The following is a 17421-nucleotide window of genomic DNA, read 5'->3' as shown; positions in this document are numbered from 1 at the left end:
GTATGTGTACAATTTACTCCTGTGTATTGACTTCAGGTTTCATGTTAAGCTCATATCTTCAGTAGGGAATGGTGTGGAAGTGAAACACAATGAAATTAATGTTGTTTTTCAATGAACAGAGTGCAGCAAATGCAAGATGACTGGTCTGTGGCTAAATTAATAGCATCAAATGCTATTTTTATATGTGGTACAGGTCCAACTGACAACTTACAAATGCAAAGTGCTCAAAGTTGAAACTACGGTACAGTCCATAGTAATATACAACTTTGTACTTGTTTGTACTCTGTGTGTTATAGGATTATAAATTTCATGTTCCCAAAGGAGTAATATTTTTATGCTGAGATTTCTTAAAAACTTATCTGCTAGTGAGAATTTAGTCTCTGCAAATAATAAAGGTGTTTCTTCACTGGAACTATCCTGTTGTTTTAATATTCTCTTAGCTTGTCTGTTGCAATGAAATATGTCCTCTTTTGCAGGCGTTTAACTAAGGAAAATGTGAAACCCTCTGGAAGACAAATCGGGAAGCTCAGCCACAGCAATCCTACAATTTTATTTGATTATGTATGTAGTTACATGTATTTGAGTACTATTTCATCCTGACAGTAGATATTAAAGTATAGGAAGGGACCTGCTATCTTGGTGAGAGGCCAGTTCTAATTTCATTAGTTTTTACTTTTGGTCCAAACTTAAAAATACGGTAATTTGCTAGTAGTGCACAGGTCTGAGATATTAAATATGACAATATTTAATATCTCTTGAATAGCTCTTGAATAACCACAACTGCACAGAATACTACATCACTTATTTAAAGGACTAAAGTATTTAATTTGAGATAGCTGAGGTGGATCTCAGAGGTGCTGATCAGGTTATGTGGAATGCAAATTGAAGTTAGGTTGCTCTGGGCAGTTGTATACATGTGTGATGAAGATACCTCAGGGTCATTTAGAAGAAATGAAAAGTTTTGAAGTACACCTACAAAGTTGGGGAGGATTTTTAATATTACTTGGTAGGTGCTACAGAATGCTTGAGAGGTGTAAAAGTATGTTGATGGACCTTATTCACAAATGTGACTTGTGGTCATTAATCTACCAGTTTTTAGGTTTTACTTAAATTAATACTGCAATACACACGTGCGTGCGCATCACGTACCAAAGAGACCATTCTAAAATTTGATTAATACAGTTTGCTTGTATTCTTTGATGACCTATGTTAGTTTTTTTTTAAATAGACTTTTATTAATATAAGCAGCAACAGGAAACTTACTGCTAAGGTTTAGGATTTTTAAGAAATCTTAAAAAAAAAGAGTGAAATCTTTTCATAATTGTGTTTTCTGATATTTGAAAAGAAAAATAATTATGCGGAATTGTTCTTACATGTTAGAGATATGTTTCACTGCTATCTCTAAGGTACTGTATAAATTAATGGATTACCTATTACTTGGAAAGTGGTTTAGGTCCTTCTGAAGAATTAATTTCAGTGCATGTTTTGTGTAGGTTTTGAAGACAAGCATTGTTAAATGGTTTTGATTTATTATTTGGAAGATAAGGAATGCTATTCCTGTTCAGCTGAATGTCTTTTGTAACTTTCAGATTTTGTCACAAATACAAAAATATGATAACTTAATAACTCCAGTTGTTGATTCACTGAAATACCTCACTTCGCTGAACTATGATGTCTTGGCATGTATCCTTCTATGTAAATCAATATGTCTAGTTACTGATAAAGTTGCAGTTGTAGCCAGTTTATGCCTGTTGTCTGTGAGTAAATATTATCTTCTATTGTTTTCTATTCTTGCTGTTTTTTGCTGGAAATCTTAGTGAAGTTTGCAAGTACTTTTGCACTCTTAGTGGGTTTCAGATCCTTCTCCCTTCACACTGTGAAAATTATACTTTAAGAGTTTTTCACTACTTTAATTCTGTTCTTGAAGGCATAGTGGTCCTGTAAGTAGCGAGTTAAATACTGCTTTTTAAGTTATAATTTGTTTCATGATTTTATGTTTTATACCATAACTATGTTAGTGGATCCCCTATGTCATGCTTATTATATTTGCGTGTCATGTTCATATATTACAAATTGTGGAGCTGGAAAAACAAGTGTGTCTAATTTTTGTTTTTACAAATTGAGGAAAAATATTCTCTTTAACTCCACTAAAGACTGTATCATTGAAGCTCTGGCAAACCCCGAGAAGGAGAGAATGAAGCATGATGACACTACAATCTCGAGCTGGCTGCAGAGTTAGTATTCTTGTTTTATTTGTTATTTTAATATTAAAAATACTTCATCTTCCCTATGATCTAGCATACTATTGGTCGTGATGATCAATACTTCACTTGGATCTACCAGCTAATTTTTTAAACAAAACAGTGAGCTGGTAAGTTTAATCAATAGGAAAATATTTTTTTCTTTGTATTACAAAAATACATGTATTGTTAACATTCTACATGTACTTGCTTAGTGTTTATTTAATGATTAGTATCTCATGAAGTGCAGTCACCGCTGTTTCTCCTTGCTTTAGGTCTGGCTAGCTTTTGTGGTGCAGTTTTCCGAAAATACCCAATTGAACTTGCTGGTCTACTTCAGTATGTTGCCAACCAACTGAAAGCTGGGAAAAGGCAAGTCTTGCACAACTGATCTTTACAAACTCGATGTTTTTAATATATTATTTGGGTGTTTGCTGATACATGGGTGCTCAATGTAGTATTTGCTCTAGTGGTGGTAAAACCCTGTTCATAATACCAGGAAGGTTAAGAAATTTAAATAGCAGAAAGAGTAACATCCCCTTTAGTACATTATTTTTCCTCTAATTGTATAACTGTGATGGATTCTTTTGAAGTACTGATTTTTCATCTGTAACTTATTTTAATACAGTTTTCTTAACAACTAACCAGACAGGGAAAAACCCCTGCTGGTCTGTAATATTGGCATATAAATTATTGTACATTATTTAAAAAATAAGTATCCGTGAAATGAAAGGGTGTAACTTGGGATTTTTTTCTCATAGTGTCTTCTCTGCAGGGATGGCTGTTAACATTTTAATACTGTTTTAAATACTTTGTCGAATTTATTTAATGGCAGTGGAATTGCTTCTTGATATGTCAATGTTAATCACAACTCAAAAAAAAAATTTAAGCTAGGTTTGCAACTTGAATTTTTTCCCTTTGTCCTTCCATCATCATCACTTAGTACTATTGTTTCATTTATTTATTTAATTTTTATGTGTTATTTTTATCACATAGGTGAGTATCAGCTATTTTCTATTATGAATCTCCATATGCTTACTGAAAGACAGATTGCCAGTGGAGATAATGCAACATGTTATTTTAGAGTATTTATCTTGAGAAATCTAGGGGTCTTTTCCCTTCCCTGCAATGTAGACACTTGGTCTCATATGCTCCCCCGTCCCCAATTTGTTTTGTATTCTGATGATGGTACAATCACATTGAGCTACAGAGGAAGGGTAAGTAGTGTTTTTTGTCTTTCCCCAAAATTAAGTATGAAGTCTTCAAGTATTTTGGAAAAAAAATAATATATTTTTGATATTCAGTTTGGTATTTGGGATTGTAGAAATAAAATGGATTTAGCACTATGACCAGTTCCATAGGATTGGAGTATTCGTGTATTTGAATTGGAGCACATGCTGGTGTTGTATAGTTCCTAGACAGAAAACATACTTACGGTTGCAAAAGCAAACAAAAATATAAACAATATAAGTTATTTAAATATAAAACATTGTTTTGGAGGGCATGGGTCAACACTTCTTGTAAGTAAGTCACACAAATTTCAGAAGTTATTGGAAAATTTGCTGTTGAATCAGTTACTGCTGTTTTGAATGATCATGGTACAATTCACTGTTTCTGTTGAGGAAAAGTTATTGCCCTTATAGAATTCAGAGCAGGAAGTAAAGCCTGGTCTCTGGATGGGGTGATTATTGGAGTGTTTTGTATATTCAGTGTTTCACGTAAAAAATGTTTTCTGTGTTCCCAAATAACGTCTCCAGACTAATTTTGCCATTAAATTTCTAAGGGAGTGTACTATTCTAGAAATTTTTAGTAACATTTTAAATTTTCCATTTTCATGAAATAACTGTATAGATACAGTACGAAGCATGTAAAACAACAAAACGGAGCAATAAACTTTGATTAATTTGTTGATATTGGAAAGTTAATAGCACCACACTCACTATTATTTTCAAAAACGATGGAATTGTTCTGAAGGCGTTCTCAAACCCAGCTATTGAATGTCTGCATTGCTTTTAAGTACTTTTTACTTGCAATAAAGAAATCCTTGTGCATTTAACATACTAGTTTTCAAAAAAATACTACTATTCAAAAAATAGAGATGTTTAACATGCATCATAGCATTGCTTTGTACTGTGTATTGAATGTTGTAGTTTCCATTTCTTAAACAAATTTTCTTGTTTTTACTCTACTTTTCTGTTTTCTGTGCAGCTTTGATTTGCTTATTTTAAAAGAGGTAGTACAGAAAATGGCAGGGATAGAAATTACAGAAGAAATGACAATGGAACAATTGGAAGCCATGACTGGTGGAGAACAACTGAAAGCTGAGGTGTGTTCATGTGAAATTTAATTAATAGTAGCTATTGCTTATTGATGGTTCTACATGACTCTGATTCATGAACTCTGGCAGCATAGCTGAGAAAGGTGTTAGTGCTTTCATCAGAGAGCTTCCCACTCCATTGAGCTTACGAGCCTAGGAGACAGGCAGCCAAGACAGCGTATACACAGGCCTTAATTGATGTACTTCACAGCATCTCATATTAACGAAAGCAGCCTTCATTATCCGGTGTTATATGACAGACCTGCGAATCACAGCAGGTTGCGCAGTCCTGCTGTTTTAGCCCTGCTCTGGCAGTAACATCTTAAACCATGTTGACAGTTAGAACTGTTGCAGACTTGATATAAAAAACCTAGTTGAGTCTGACCTAGACTTAGCTCTAAGGAGGTGAATAGCTGTAATTAGAGCAATAATCTGAAGTTCATGTATCGAGCAGAGAAGAGACTTTGAACAGATCACAGCAGACCTAGGTCTAAAGTGCAGTGTTGTGATACCAGAGCTGAAATGTCACTATTTGTTTACTGTGTAAAAGACTGATAGCATGCAAGGCTAGTTAATTTCTGATTCTTACATACATCAGTTGCAGTACGGGATCCAGAGGGAGTTTTACTGAGGGACAGGAAACTGTATTGATGTTAATTCATCAGTATTTTTGCAGTCAGAAGCACACATGGTTTCCATTTTGGATGCAATCTTTCCAAACTTGGGCAACTTTTTCTGTACTGTGCAGGGTGGATACTTTGGCCAAATCAGAAATACAAAAAAATCTTCTCAGAGATTGAAAGATGCGTTATTGGACCATGATCTTGCCCTTCCACTGTGCCTGCTTATGGCTCAACAGAGAAATGGAGTGATCTTTCAGGAGGGAGGAGAAAAACATCTGAAGCTGGTGGGAAAACTGTATGATCAGGCAAGTAAAATCACTTGTGTTTATAAGAACTCCCCCTTTTCTTTGGTAACTTCTAGTATATTACAATATGCAAGAATTCAGCACATAAATAAGAATATATAAGAATTCTGCACACTAAATACAAATATGTAATAATTTTCAAGATTAGTTGCAGTGATCTTATTGTTAAAACCTATGGGTGCATTAAATATATATTATATTGACAAGTGACTTCTGAGTGAAAGAGTAAAACAACCTTTGTCATAAAAATTTAAGTTTTTATTTCTTAAGTTGGCTATTATGTTTTTCTGATCTTTGTCAGAAGAACTTTTTTTTTATTTAAAAGCAGCCTGAATTCTTCTGCTGCCTTAGGCAGTTGGAGCTAGGTTCATTTCATTCTGGTGGAACAGAATGCTCTTGCAGTTCTGCTGGCTTTTGTAGGGCTCTTTTTTTTTTTTTCCTGTTTTTGCTTTTTGTTCGGTGCAGATAGAGTTGAGTCAGCATTGAGTGACAGAAGTATGTGGCATGGAAAATTTGGCATCTCTTCCCCCAAGAGAAAATTCTTGCTGTACTATGTTGTTAACTTTTTTTATAAAAGGAAAAGAAAAAGCTTTTAAGCTCTCCTAACTTAACTTTGGAATAGAGTAATACTGTTTGCTAACTTTTTGTATCTTTCACATGTAGTGCCATGACACCCTGGTACAATTTGGTGGGTTTTTAGCATCCAATCTAAGCACAGAGGATTACATTAAGCGAGTGCCTTCTATTGACGTTCTCTGTAATGAATTTCACACACCTCACGATGCTGCGTTTTTCCTTTCAAGACCCATGTATGCACACCATATTTCAGTAAGTAGAACTCTTCTGTTTGCCTGCTGTTAGTGCTGCTGTATTACATGTTATCAAAATATGTGTTAGGTTCTTGGTGAAGTTTAAGTTTGCTAAATAAAACTTGCAGAAGCCTTGTAAGTTGAGGTAGAAAGAGAAGCTGTGGGCTGGAACAGGTTATCCTTTGTCTGCATAGAAAATATGGCCCACCTGTCAGGTTTCACACAACTGACAGAAGTTGTAGCTAATGAAGTCATCTCTTGTGATAATTTGGGTGATCAGTAGGAGTTCTCTCCCTCCCTGTTCCCCCAAATGTGAAAATTCTTCTGCAGATGTTTTTGATGGATTTTTGCTGTGGAGGAGAATGTTGCAGCTGCCAAAAGATGTGGGATCTCAGGAAGTGTCAGAAATAAATTTGTCCCTGCATCTAAAATGTTAAATATCAAATGTAGTATAATGTGTTACTACAACAGGTAGCAGCATCAGTGAAGAAGGATAAATCTGTCCAATATGGATGAATACTGAATGTTCTGTAAGATGTTCTTCAGTGCTTTATATACATAAACGAGATTTCACGTGTGTAATGTTTGTTATAGAAAGGTTTTTGAGACAAGTTAAACTATATTGTAAAAGTTAAATTATATCGTTTGTGTACAAAGATCACAAATTTTTCTTATTTTTATCCACAGTCAAAGTATGATGAACTAAAAAAAGCTGAGAAGGGAAATAAACAGCAGCACAAAGTTCACAAATACATTACATCGTGTGAGCTGGTGATGGCTCCTGTTCATGATGCTGTGATTTCTCTGCACCTTCCCAAGGTTTGGGATGACATCAGTCCTCAGTTTTATGCTACATTCTGGTCTTTGACAATGTATGACCTTGCCGTCCCACATAGTAGCTATGACAGAGAAGTCAATAAACTGAAAGTCCAGATGAAAGCCATAGATGACAATCAGGAAATGGTATGTTTATATAATTTTATGATCCAGTTTAAAGTTTCTAACCTTGAATGACTTGTTTTTGTGAAATCTTATATTAAGGTCATTTAGATCTGGGAGGCTTCATGTCGCCCAATTTATCCATTATGATTTGTCACATTCGCGTAATTTCGATTGACTTCTTTATAATTCCTGCGTTAAAAGTACCAGTGGAGTCACTAAGTGAAAATTACTGGAAAATCTTTTTCAGAAAGCAATCTTTGACAACTGTATCTGTGGTTTAGCTTTTCATTTTTGTCTTAATTTTAGTCTGCCAGTGTTCATGAAAACAATTGATTACTAGAACAGAATTTAGTGAAATAGAAAGCTTTTCAAATATTCTTTAACATTATCAGGAATTTAATTGTTCTGTCTATAGCAGGCATTAGTATAATTCTAAGTGAGTTGCATTGACCCTTTACAGCCTCCAAATAAAAAGAAAAAAGAAAAAGAACGTTGCACAGCTCTTCAGGACAAGCTCCTTGAAGAGGAGAAGAAGCAGTTAGAGCATGTGCAGAGGGTCCTACAGAGACTGAAACTAGAGAAGGATAACTGGCTTCTGGCAAGTAAGTGTGTGTAGGGGAAATACTCTGGATGTTTTTGTAGTCATTGCTGTCCCCAGAACTAAAAGTTCAGCTCACACTAATACTCTTGATTTTAAAATTTGATCTCTCTATGTATTGAGGTTTGCTAGCCATTACATTACAATTAATGTAATGTAATTGCAATGTGATGTGTCTTTGCTGCAAAAGCCAAGTAGTTGTTTTTTAGGGAGATGTTTTGTTTGTTCTTTGCAATGTCAAGATTTTTTAAATATTGCACTCATTTAGAAAATGAAAAAGAGATTGACCAATTCAGTGGAAAATTGTAACTGCAAGATGGTTTGCAGTTATTTACTGCAGTTAGACTGCTGCTAAGTTAGGATAATTGCTACATTGCAAGAAATAGTCATGTAAACTCTCAATGAGTGGTTTGAGTTAACTTACTTTGAATCCTGTGATTAGGAGCAATATGCCAGTATTTAGGCGGTGACAAACCCTGTTCCGATGACAAGATAAGTATCGTGCCAGCCTGACAGCACCACTAAATGAAACAGCATGGAAACGTTTCATAAGGCAGATATGCAGGAGGCAGAACAAACTTTTTCTCTGACAAAGCCTCTGTAATGTTTTGTATTGTAGTGTGGTTAATCTGAAATGTTTTTCTCTGGTCAGTTTTCTTCTCTGGAAGAGCTTTCAGTTTGTAAGTGGAAGTAGTTGTTCGTCTTTCCCAAGGAGCATAACATAATCCAGTGGAAAAGTGTTTTATTGTCTGACTCATTTAAGATGCACCCAACCGGTTTAATGAAGAAGTATTAACAGTTAAATCAAGAAAGGTTATCCCCTATAAGTATTTAACATACTGGTACGGACAGCTAATTATCTACATGAAATTCTTGGTTGAAAAATTGCTATCTGACTGAAGCTTGATTTAGAGCTGACTGATGAATTTGTCTGCTTAGCGCAGACAAAAGCATCCAAAAGTGTGTAGAAAATATTCTAGATATGATCTGTATGTACACATGTACTCTTAATACAGGCAGTTTTGTGGGGTGTGGGGAATAGCTTATTGTTGTCTCTGAAGTGCTCAGGCTTCAGCTGCAAGAAGCATTGCATCCGGAGACAAAAACTTTTTCAGCAAAAACAAATTGTCTGTCATTGTGCTAATGAGGAAATTGAACAGCACATCCCCTGTAGTTGTATTTTTTTATTACCATTTTTTTTAATTTTTTTTTTTAAAGACTGGCTTCTTGTGTAGATACTTTTGATAGAGTGGTTATATCATTAAGAGTAGGTTAATTTTTGGCAGAATAAGTAGACTGGTAGTTTTAACAATCGGAAACCAGCTATTCTGACTGGCTGCTTACTTGCTTTACTTTTACACTTTTGAAGTAAAACTTAAACACTTCATTTTTCTATGAGCTGTGATAGTCTTGGTTTTTGTTGTGTTTTGGGTTTTTATTTTTAAGTGTCAAAGGCTTGTTATAACCTGTGAGGGGTAGATACTAAAATTAAATAAAATCAGCGTAAAATTTTGTATATAAACAGCATTTTCTTCCATTTCTAAGGAAACTGAGCTGAAAGACAGCCCCATCTAGAAAGGAAAAAGTAAGTGTTCTGGAGAAGTAGCAGTTGGTGTTCCTTTCGCTAATTTGCAGAATTTGAGCAGTTGGAGAAGTTTTACCAAATTTTTTTCTGAGCCTGTTTTTTCCCCCCCCTTGTGTAATAGAAGAATTTTCCCAATAAGAAATAGAGATTTGCTACAACCTGCCTTTCACCTCATCGTCAAACAGTTAAGTTTATTTTGGCTTTTTTCCGAGCAGTGCCAAGTAGACATCTGGAATACAAGTGGCCTAATACACAAACTCACGAATATGGGTGTGCGATACTGAACTTATTGAGAGCAGTTGAATGTTAACCCATTAACTTACTTTTTTCCTTTTTTCTCTCAACTTCTTTGTTTTTGAAGAGTCTACCAAAAATGAGACTATCACAAAATTTTTGCAGTTATGTATATTTCCTCGGTGCATTTTTTCGGCAATCGATGCAGTTTATTGTGCTCACTTTGTGGAACTGGTGCATCAGCAAAAAACACCCAACTTCTCCACGCTTCTCTGCTATGACAGAGTAAGTAGCTAGAACTGCATGTGTATGTACTTAGTTACTGTTAGGAGCATGCAAAACTAGTATTCCCCCTGCCTTCCAAAAGCGGTAAACAGAAGCCTTACCTATGTTTAGTTCTAGAATCTGTGATAATCAATGTTCCCTTTTGTACTTCAGATTCTACAAACCAAGTTTTTGTAGAGCATCAGGGGATTATTTTCCAGAAATTTTGTTCTTGGTTTGTCCTGATGAGACTAGAGTTTCAGAGCAAAGTCAGTAGTAGTCATAGGAGTTGCATTAAGGTTTTGCAATTTTCCAGTGGTCTGCATTTCTATGGCCTCATCTAACTCTCCCATTTTAGCTGTGTGTCCCCTACGGCTGTAATATCAACTTTCTTGTACTTGCCACCCACAAGCAGCATCCTTAGGACCCTTCTCACCCTGGAAATAGTGCTGCAGACAGCAGACTAATTTGTATCGCCGCTGAGACATGGGAGGGGACTCCCATGTTGGTGTGGGGAATACTTTGGTACTAGTAGCAGCTACCTGCCTTTCTGGGTCAAGTGAGGCAGTTGGAGGAGGCATTTGTTCAGGCTGTTCTCACTGCATACAGCTGTTCTTTTTCTCCTGTGGAGGAGAAAGGTGGAGAACATTGCTGGAGCCAAACGCATCCTGCAAGATTCTTCCATCTGTGTCAGCTGACTGTACTGGTCCAGGGTATCAGAACTGTTCTGGCACTTACTGCTATAAGTCAAATTATTAAGTTAGTGCATCATCTGTACAGTTACAATAGGTTTGACTATGAGCTTTGATTAAAAGGATGTGAATGGGGCTGACTTGTAAGAAATTATGGTGAAGATAGTTTTCATATCAACATTAATGAAGAGTGTCTGGTTTCCTTTGAGATGAGACATTGGAAGTAGGTATCTGCTTTGATTTCCCGAGTCCAAAAGAGCATTCTTACTCTCATACTCTGTCCACATTCTAGGTGGCAGTAGTAGGCGACTGCATGAGCCCTAGCTGATGAACCTGTACAGGTCAGGAAAAAAATTATTTTGTATCAGCTTGGCTAGATGTTTATTTCTGCCTACTCAAATAAATTATTAATTTGAAAACAAAACAGGTATATGCCAAGGAATGCACACTTTAACTGTGGAAAACTCTGTCAGCAGCAGCTGTGTGCAGTGCTTAGATTCTGGGCAGTGTGAAAGACCAGCAGTTGACTAATAAAGTCTTGAAAACAAACTGAGAATATTTTGTAAGAGATCTTGTTTATATTTAGAAACCAGCTTAATAGAAGTTTAGATGAGAGAAATTTGGAATTCTTCTTGGTTCTTTTGTAATCAGTAAAGTCATTGTAACTTTTTATTACTTCTATTCACAGGTTTTCTCTGATATTATTTATACAGTTGCAAGTTGCACTGAAAATGAAGCTAGTAGATATGGCAGGTTTTTATGCTGTATGCTGGAGACTGTGACTAGATGGCACAGTGACAGAGTCATATATGAAAAGGTATGTGAAGTTGTTAAAAAGTGTTTGCTCATGAGAATATATAATAGCCACTTATGCAATTCAGCCCAATAAAAATGGATTTAGTGAAATCGTTCATTAGATTTAAAAGCACTGTGTGATTGAGTTTTTCTGATGGCATAACCTTAACATTGAGTTTCTGTAATTCATGTAATTTTAATAAAGTAATTTTGTAGAGTGTCAAAAATATAGTGGCTAAAAAAAAATCTTACATTTCTGATTTTCTCTTAGCCTGTCTTTGAAGATAATTTAGGGAGCATATGGAAACTCTCATAAGTCTCCTTGCAAAAGCTAGTTAAATTGCAAATAATCTTTTGTCTCACCCACAACTAAGATTTCAACATAAATAAGCTTTTAGAAAAAAGTATGTGTTAAGTCTTGTAAAGTGTGATCGTGTCTTAGTCTTTGGCAGAATCAGTGGAAGAAGTGCTTCAGTTATCATACTAACTTTTGCAGAATTATTGTTTTTATGCTTCCCATAAAATATTTTTCTTTCTTTCATGCATATGTAGGAATGTGGCAACTATCCAGGCTTTCTAACTATATTACGGGCAACTGGATTTGATGGTGGAAATAAAGCTGATCAATTGGACTATGAGAATTTTAGACATGTGGTACACAAATGGCACTATAAATTAACTAAGGTAAAAAAATATGCCGAAAAACTTAAGTTTTTGGAAGCTTTAATTAAAAAAACCGTCTTCATTAGATTTCGTTTGTCTTCTAGGCTTCTGTGCACTGCCTTGAAACAGGTGAATATACACATATCAGAAACATCCTGATTGTGCTGACCAAAATCCTTCCGTGGTATCCAAAAGTGCTGAACCTGGGCCAAGCCTTGGAAAGAAGAGTACACAAGATATGTCAGGAAGAGAAAGAGAAGAGACCTGATCTATATGCATTGGCTATGGGGTAACAACACCTTACTTTAAGAAAGTGGTTAAAAGTGGATCATGAAAGGCGTCTAAAGACTTGGGAACTGTTAAAGTCCTAACATTTGATTTTTACCCTATCACAGAAGATTTCACTATCCTGCATCTCAGGGCTGGCAATGTGAATGAAAACTTTCATTTTGTGCTGGATGATCACTAATTTCCTTTACAAGACTCTAGTAAAACACTTTAAAAGATTGCCACTCACAAGAGTATAGCGTAGTTTTAGAGGAATAGTATAGCAGCAACTAGATAGGAGGGAGAGTAAAATGAAGAAAGCCAAGGGCTATTGATGCAAGACCACCTAGATTTTGGAAGCTGATATGATTCTAAAATGCTAAACTAAAATGCTTGGTTATATTTACATCTTTCTGTGATGAATGCAGAATCTATGTATGCTTGAGGGGCAATTCAGGTTGCCCTGACAGTTTTAAGTTTTGTCAGTAGGTTTCTTCTGTGTGTTTGGCAGGTGTGTGTGTGGTGGTGGTGGAGAAGAGTGTGTGGAGGTAGGGCAGTTTCTATGTCTAGTCTTTTTTGTTTGGTGTTTGTTATTTTTTTTTCTTTTGAGCTCATTGGTAAAGAGGGAAGAAACTGCATATCAGTTTGGAAAAGCTGTGAAATAAATAACAGATCGACTGTTAGATTAGATCCTCATGTAAAATTCAACCCATGTTTTGCTTTATGTTTGTGCATATTTAACAATCTGTGCGAATTGCAGCTATTCTGGGCAGTTGAAAAGTAGGAAGCCTTTCATGATACCTGAAAATGAATTCCACCACAAAGACCCACCTGCCAGGAATGCTGTAGCTGCAACAGTACAAAATGGGCCAGGTGGTGCTGGGATGCCTACATCTCTCACAATAAATACAGTTAGACTGGAAGAAGGCACTACTGAGGAGACTGGTAAACATACCTTTTTTTTTGTTTGTTTGTTTTGTTAGTACAATTCTTCTGATATTACAGGCTGCTCTCTCAAAATTTGGCTCATTAAACTGAAAAGAAAAAATCTAAATGTGACATGAAATTGGGTCACTGTGTGTTCTTTCTTTTTAGTTGTTTTTGGGAGAGGGTGTTCTGTGTTTAGTTACCTATTTTAACTGTTAGCTACACATGAGCTTACATGAGTGTGCTTAGGTACTTGTTTTATTTTAACCAGCAGGATGTATATTAACTTGTTGAAATAAAGCTGTTCTCTTTTTTTAAACAGATAAACTAAAGGAGAAGTCTCAGGGTGTGGTGAAGGTTATGAATAAAGCTGTCAATGCTGCACCAAAGGTGACAACAAGCAATGGAAACAGTGCTTCTAATAGGTGAGAAAAATTACTCTTTCACTTTCTTTGTTTTCTTCCTTCCTTGAAACCAACCTGCCTTTTCTACTTTCAGGTTCCATATAAATTGAGTCAATTTCTTCAAAGTTGAGTAAATGAGATTATTTCTTCCAAAAAATAAAACTGTACTGATCTGACACTTGTTAAATACATTCCATTTTAGCTAAGTAAAGATAAAGCTAATGAGAACATTTGCTTGTTGCTGTTCTGATAGAGACAGCAAATCTGAAATCTGACAGCAACTGCTTCAGGAGGTTCTGTCAAACGATCAGAAGTAAAACTCTCTTGTGATAAAACTAGAGCTTGTTTTGCATGCACGCTAATTGGCCTTTTTATATTTGATGCAGCAAAATTATTAAAGAGAAAGATGATAAAGAAAAAAGTGGGAAGGAAAAAGATAAAGAAAAGAAAGACAAGACTCCAGTTGCCACTCCAGAGACGAAGGCACTTGCGAAGGATGGGAAAGATAAACCAAAGGAAGAACGGGCAAACAAAGATGATAAAGCAAGAGAAATCAAGGAGAAAACGCCAAAGTCTGAGAAAGAGAAGGAAAAAGTCAAGAAAGAAGAAAAAGCTTCGAAAGAAGAAAAATCCAAGACAATTGTTACCATCGTTGAGTCAAAGTCAACTGCAGAAAAGGAGAGAGAAAAGGAGCCGTCCAGAGAAAGAGATGTAGCGAAGGAAATGAAATCCAAGGAAAATGCTAAAGGAGGAGAAAAGATGCCAGTAGCTGGGTCCTTGAAGTCACCTGTTCCCCGATCAGAAACATCAGAATCTGAAAGGGGTAAGCTTGCATGTTTAAATTCTGTTCTTGTCTAGAAAAATCCACTGTGTCACTGGAAAATCACTGGATGTCAAAAATGCTGGAGATGGTGAGAAAGAATTGCTACATAATAGCTAGTGTTTTGGCATTGACTTTTAAATACAGTTAGTGCCTGAAATAGGTAGTCAGGATATCTCCAAAAGGTCAACTGTGAATGTGTGAACTTCATGTCTTCAGTGAGTGCTCATTTTCATAAAGCCTATCATTTTTTTTAGTATAAGTCTAAAGGGTCTTTTATTAAAATGTATTTGTATAACTGTGGCCTTGCACGTTTTGCAAAAATTTAACACAAAAACCTCAAGAGTGTACTCTGAAAGTTTAACCTTTGAAATGAAAGAAAACGGAGGATATGGAGGATGTAGGCCTTTGGGTCCTTAAGAAGGACACAGTAAGCTTTATCAGTTCCTTCTTACATTGAAGATTAACAAATCCTTAATGTTGATATTATAAGTTCTTATAATCTGAGGCTGATACTGAGTTTTATGCTTACATTTCTTAAGGCAAACAAATTAAGGAGGTTTGTGATGCTTTTCACTGGGTTCACCTTTTCAGGGTCTTCATAGCAATTCTGAAATTCAGATACAAACTTAAATGGAAGTTTGAAATGAGCATACTTTTGCAGCAGTTTGTTCACATTATGCTTTTCCTGCAAACTTTCATAAAGGGAGTCAAGGCATGATGGTAATGCTAGATAGCTTAAGAAAAACAAGATTTATGTAGTGGTAGAACTTGGAATTCTAGGTTAAATTATTTTGGCACTGCAGAAAGCCATATTATTAGATTATCCTCTTTTAAATGTGTTCTAATAATGCTATTGTTCTTTTCTTTCCTCAGAACAAAAACGCCGCAAAGTTGATACACATTCTTCTCCATCACATTCCTCAACAGTAAAGGTTAGTATAGCCTGAGGAAGGCAGCACCCATGTTAGGCTCACAAGTTTGGGATGCCGGTATTCGACTTCCTTCAAGTTTTGTGCCAAGTATACACTGGAACCACTGGAGGTTTTATGTTGCATTAGAAAATGCATTCCTTTTCTTTATTGGCGGACTGTCTTTTTTTCTATAAAAATATTTTTAATTAACCAAAATAATGCTTCAAGGACCTAGCACAAATTTTGTAAATAGTGTTTGGAAATTCCAAGAGAATTTTTACACAGAAGTGCCTCATTGTTTTAAGCAGTCAGTTTTTTTGGAGTGCAATGGTAGCTACAAGCAAATGAGTCTTTGCAGCAGAGTGGAGCGTATTTTTCTGCACTTCTATTGAAGAATCTATAGCACTGAAGATTCCTGGATGATACGGGATGTACGATACCTCTGAATTCATCAGGCTTCTTGATGAGCATCATACCGATATGTGCCTTCTAAGGAGGAGTCTTGAAAGGAGTTCCATTTTAAAGTCTCCTTGGTGATCAGTTCTCCTGTAGTTATGTATATTCAGTGCGCATGCAGCTTCTGTTGTACCTTCCCTTCGAGGTTTGTTTATTTCCAATGGGTTCCCACCATGTTGAGCCCTGCGTTACGATAAAACCAGATGTGGCAACCAAGCCTACTACCCAGCAAAGAGAAACCCCAAGCATTCAAGCGCAGCACAAAACCATGGGCGTAGCCTACTTGAAGACTCAGGGTAGCCATTCCTTGCTCCATATTTATTTTGTTTCTAAATCATCTATGTTCATGGAATCTTTGAATTTGCAGTACGTTGAACATTGAAAACTGTAAGTTACTAATACTTCATCAAGAGCACTGTGATGGATTATGTGGGCCTTTAAACTTCACCATCTTACCAACTTTAGAACAAGCTTCTCCTTTTTTTTTTTTTTTTCCTGGCTTTTTGGAGAGTATATATTTTTCTATGTAAGATTTACTTGAAAGTTTTAAGCTAATTTTGGAGAACTCAAATAGCTGTTACTAGTTTTGAGGAAGCAGGTGACAGTGATAACTACTCAAAGTGACGAAGTTTTTCTTGCCTGTCTTGTAAATGGCAATGTTAAAATCATTATAGAGTGACTTCTACCACATTTAACTGAAAGTGGAGAAGATACAGGTTTAAAAACATTTTAAACTTGTTTCACCTGTGGCTTAGCTGTATTTAGAGTTAAGACCATTTTTTCTTTATATTTTGTCTTGGCAGGAGAGTTTTTTAACTCTTTTATGAAGAATTTATATTATAAACACATTTTGTAGTTTACGTAATAACTGAGTCTAGATAATAGGTATGACTGTCTCTTTTTTTTTTCTCCTTCTTTCTTTTTAAAAAGTATTTCAATTCTTAGCTTTGTTCATTGTACAATATTAACATAAGATCTGTTCCAGAAGGAGTAGCTGTTTTTTGTTTCAAGGGTACAGCCATGCTTCCCAAAGTTCCTCTGGTTTCTGAAAACTATTCCAGCTTACGTGTCATCTCCATTCATTTTCTACAGGACAACGTCAACGAACTCAAGGACTCTTCAGCAAAGGTTTGAATCTTTTAGACACCACCAAAGTTTACTTTCATGTTTTGTTGCAGAGAGAACTTCTGGTCTTGAGGCAAACCCCATTAGAAAATTCAAATTCCATTCCTGTAAATGCTAGCGTTAGTAACAGAGGGATTTTTTCAGTCTGCTGTGTAGAACCACTGTATAGGAGAGAGGGATAGTTATGTGGAAGCAACATAATGAAAAATCCCCTGAATTTATCATTCTGTCAATATTCTTCAGAGATTTTATGGGTCAGTATCTTTTCTGGTCCTCTCTGAAACTTGTAAATTTATAGAAATGTCCTTATGATTTAAGTAATTCGTTTGGCTGAAGAGGTAATATAATAGCTAAAATAGTTCTTGGAAGAGTTCGTTCTTTTTTTGATACCATTTAAAAACCAGTAGTTATTTAAAACCAAAAATACAGACATACCTCTGG

General features: G+C 35.7%; 1 protein-coding gene across 1 annotated transcript in view; it reads left to right on the top strand.

Moving 5' to 3' along the window:
• Nucleotides 1-17421, top strand: part of THOC2 (THO complex 2) — a gene marked incomplete at its 5' end in the record, with an annotated part of 45001 nt that overhangs the window by 18803 nt on the left and 8777 nt on the right. Inside the window, 18 exons of the mRNA XM_010080293.1 lie at nucleotides 477-561; nucleotides 1590-1683; nucleotides 2154-2234; nucleotides 2516-2612; nucleotides 4449-4566; nucleotides 5306-5485; nucleotides 6149-6313; nucleotides 6982-7257; nucleotides 7697-7838; nucleotides 9781-9938; nucleotides 11298-11426; nucleotides 11957-12088; nucleotides 12172-12356; nucleotides 13095-13279; nucleotides 13584-13686; nucleotides 14052-14488; nucleotides 15362-15420; nucleotides 16948-16983. Of these exons, the coding sequence (XP_010078595.1) occupies nucleotides 477-561; nucleotides 1590-1683; nucleotides 2154-2234; nucleotides 2516-2612; nucleotides 4449-4566; nucleotides 5306-5485; nucleotides 6149-6313; nucleotides 6982-7257; nucleotides 7697-7838; nucleotides 9781-9938; nucleotides 11298-11426; nucleotides 11957-12088; nucleotides 12172-12356; nucleotides 13095-13279; nucleotides 13584-13686; nucleotides 14052-14488; nucleotides 15362-15420; nucleotides 16948-16983 (2662 nt within the window). The remainder of the gene's footprint in view (nucleotides 1-476; nucleotides 562-1589; nucleotides 1684-2153; nucleotides 2235-2515; nucleotides 2613-4448; nucleotides 4567-5305; nucleotides 5486-6148; nucleotides 6314-6981; nucleotides 7258-7696; nucleotides 7839-9780; nucleotides 9939-11297; nucleotides 11427-11956; nucleotides 12089-12171; nucleotides 12357-13094; nucleotides 13280-13583; nucleotides 13687-14051; nucleotides 14489-15361; nucleotides 15421-16947; nucleotides 16984-17421) is intronic.

This window comes from Pterocles gutturalis, unplaced genomic scaffold (genome assembly GCF_000699245.1).
Source record: "Pterocles gutturalis isolate BGI_N339 unplaced genomic scaffold, ASM69924v1 scaffold9914, whole genome shotgun sequence".
NCBI lineage: Eukaryota > Metazoa > Chordata > Aves > Pterocliformes > Pteroclidae > Pterocles > Pterocles gutturalis.
Note: the sequence above shows the minus strand (reverse complement) of the source record. Positions and strands in the feature narration are given on the sequence as shown.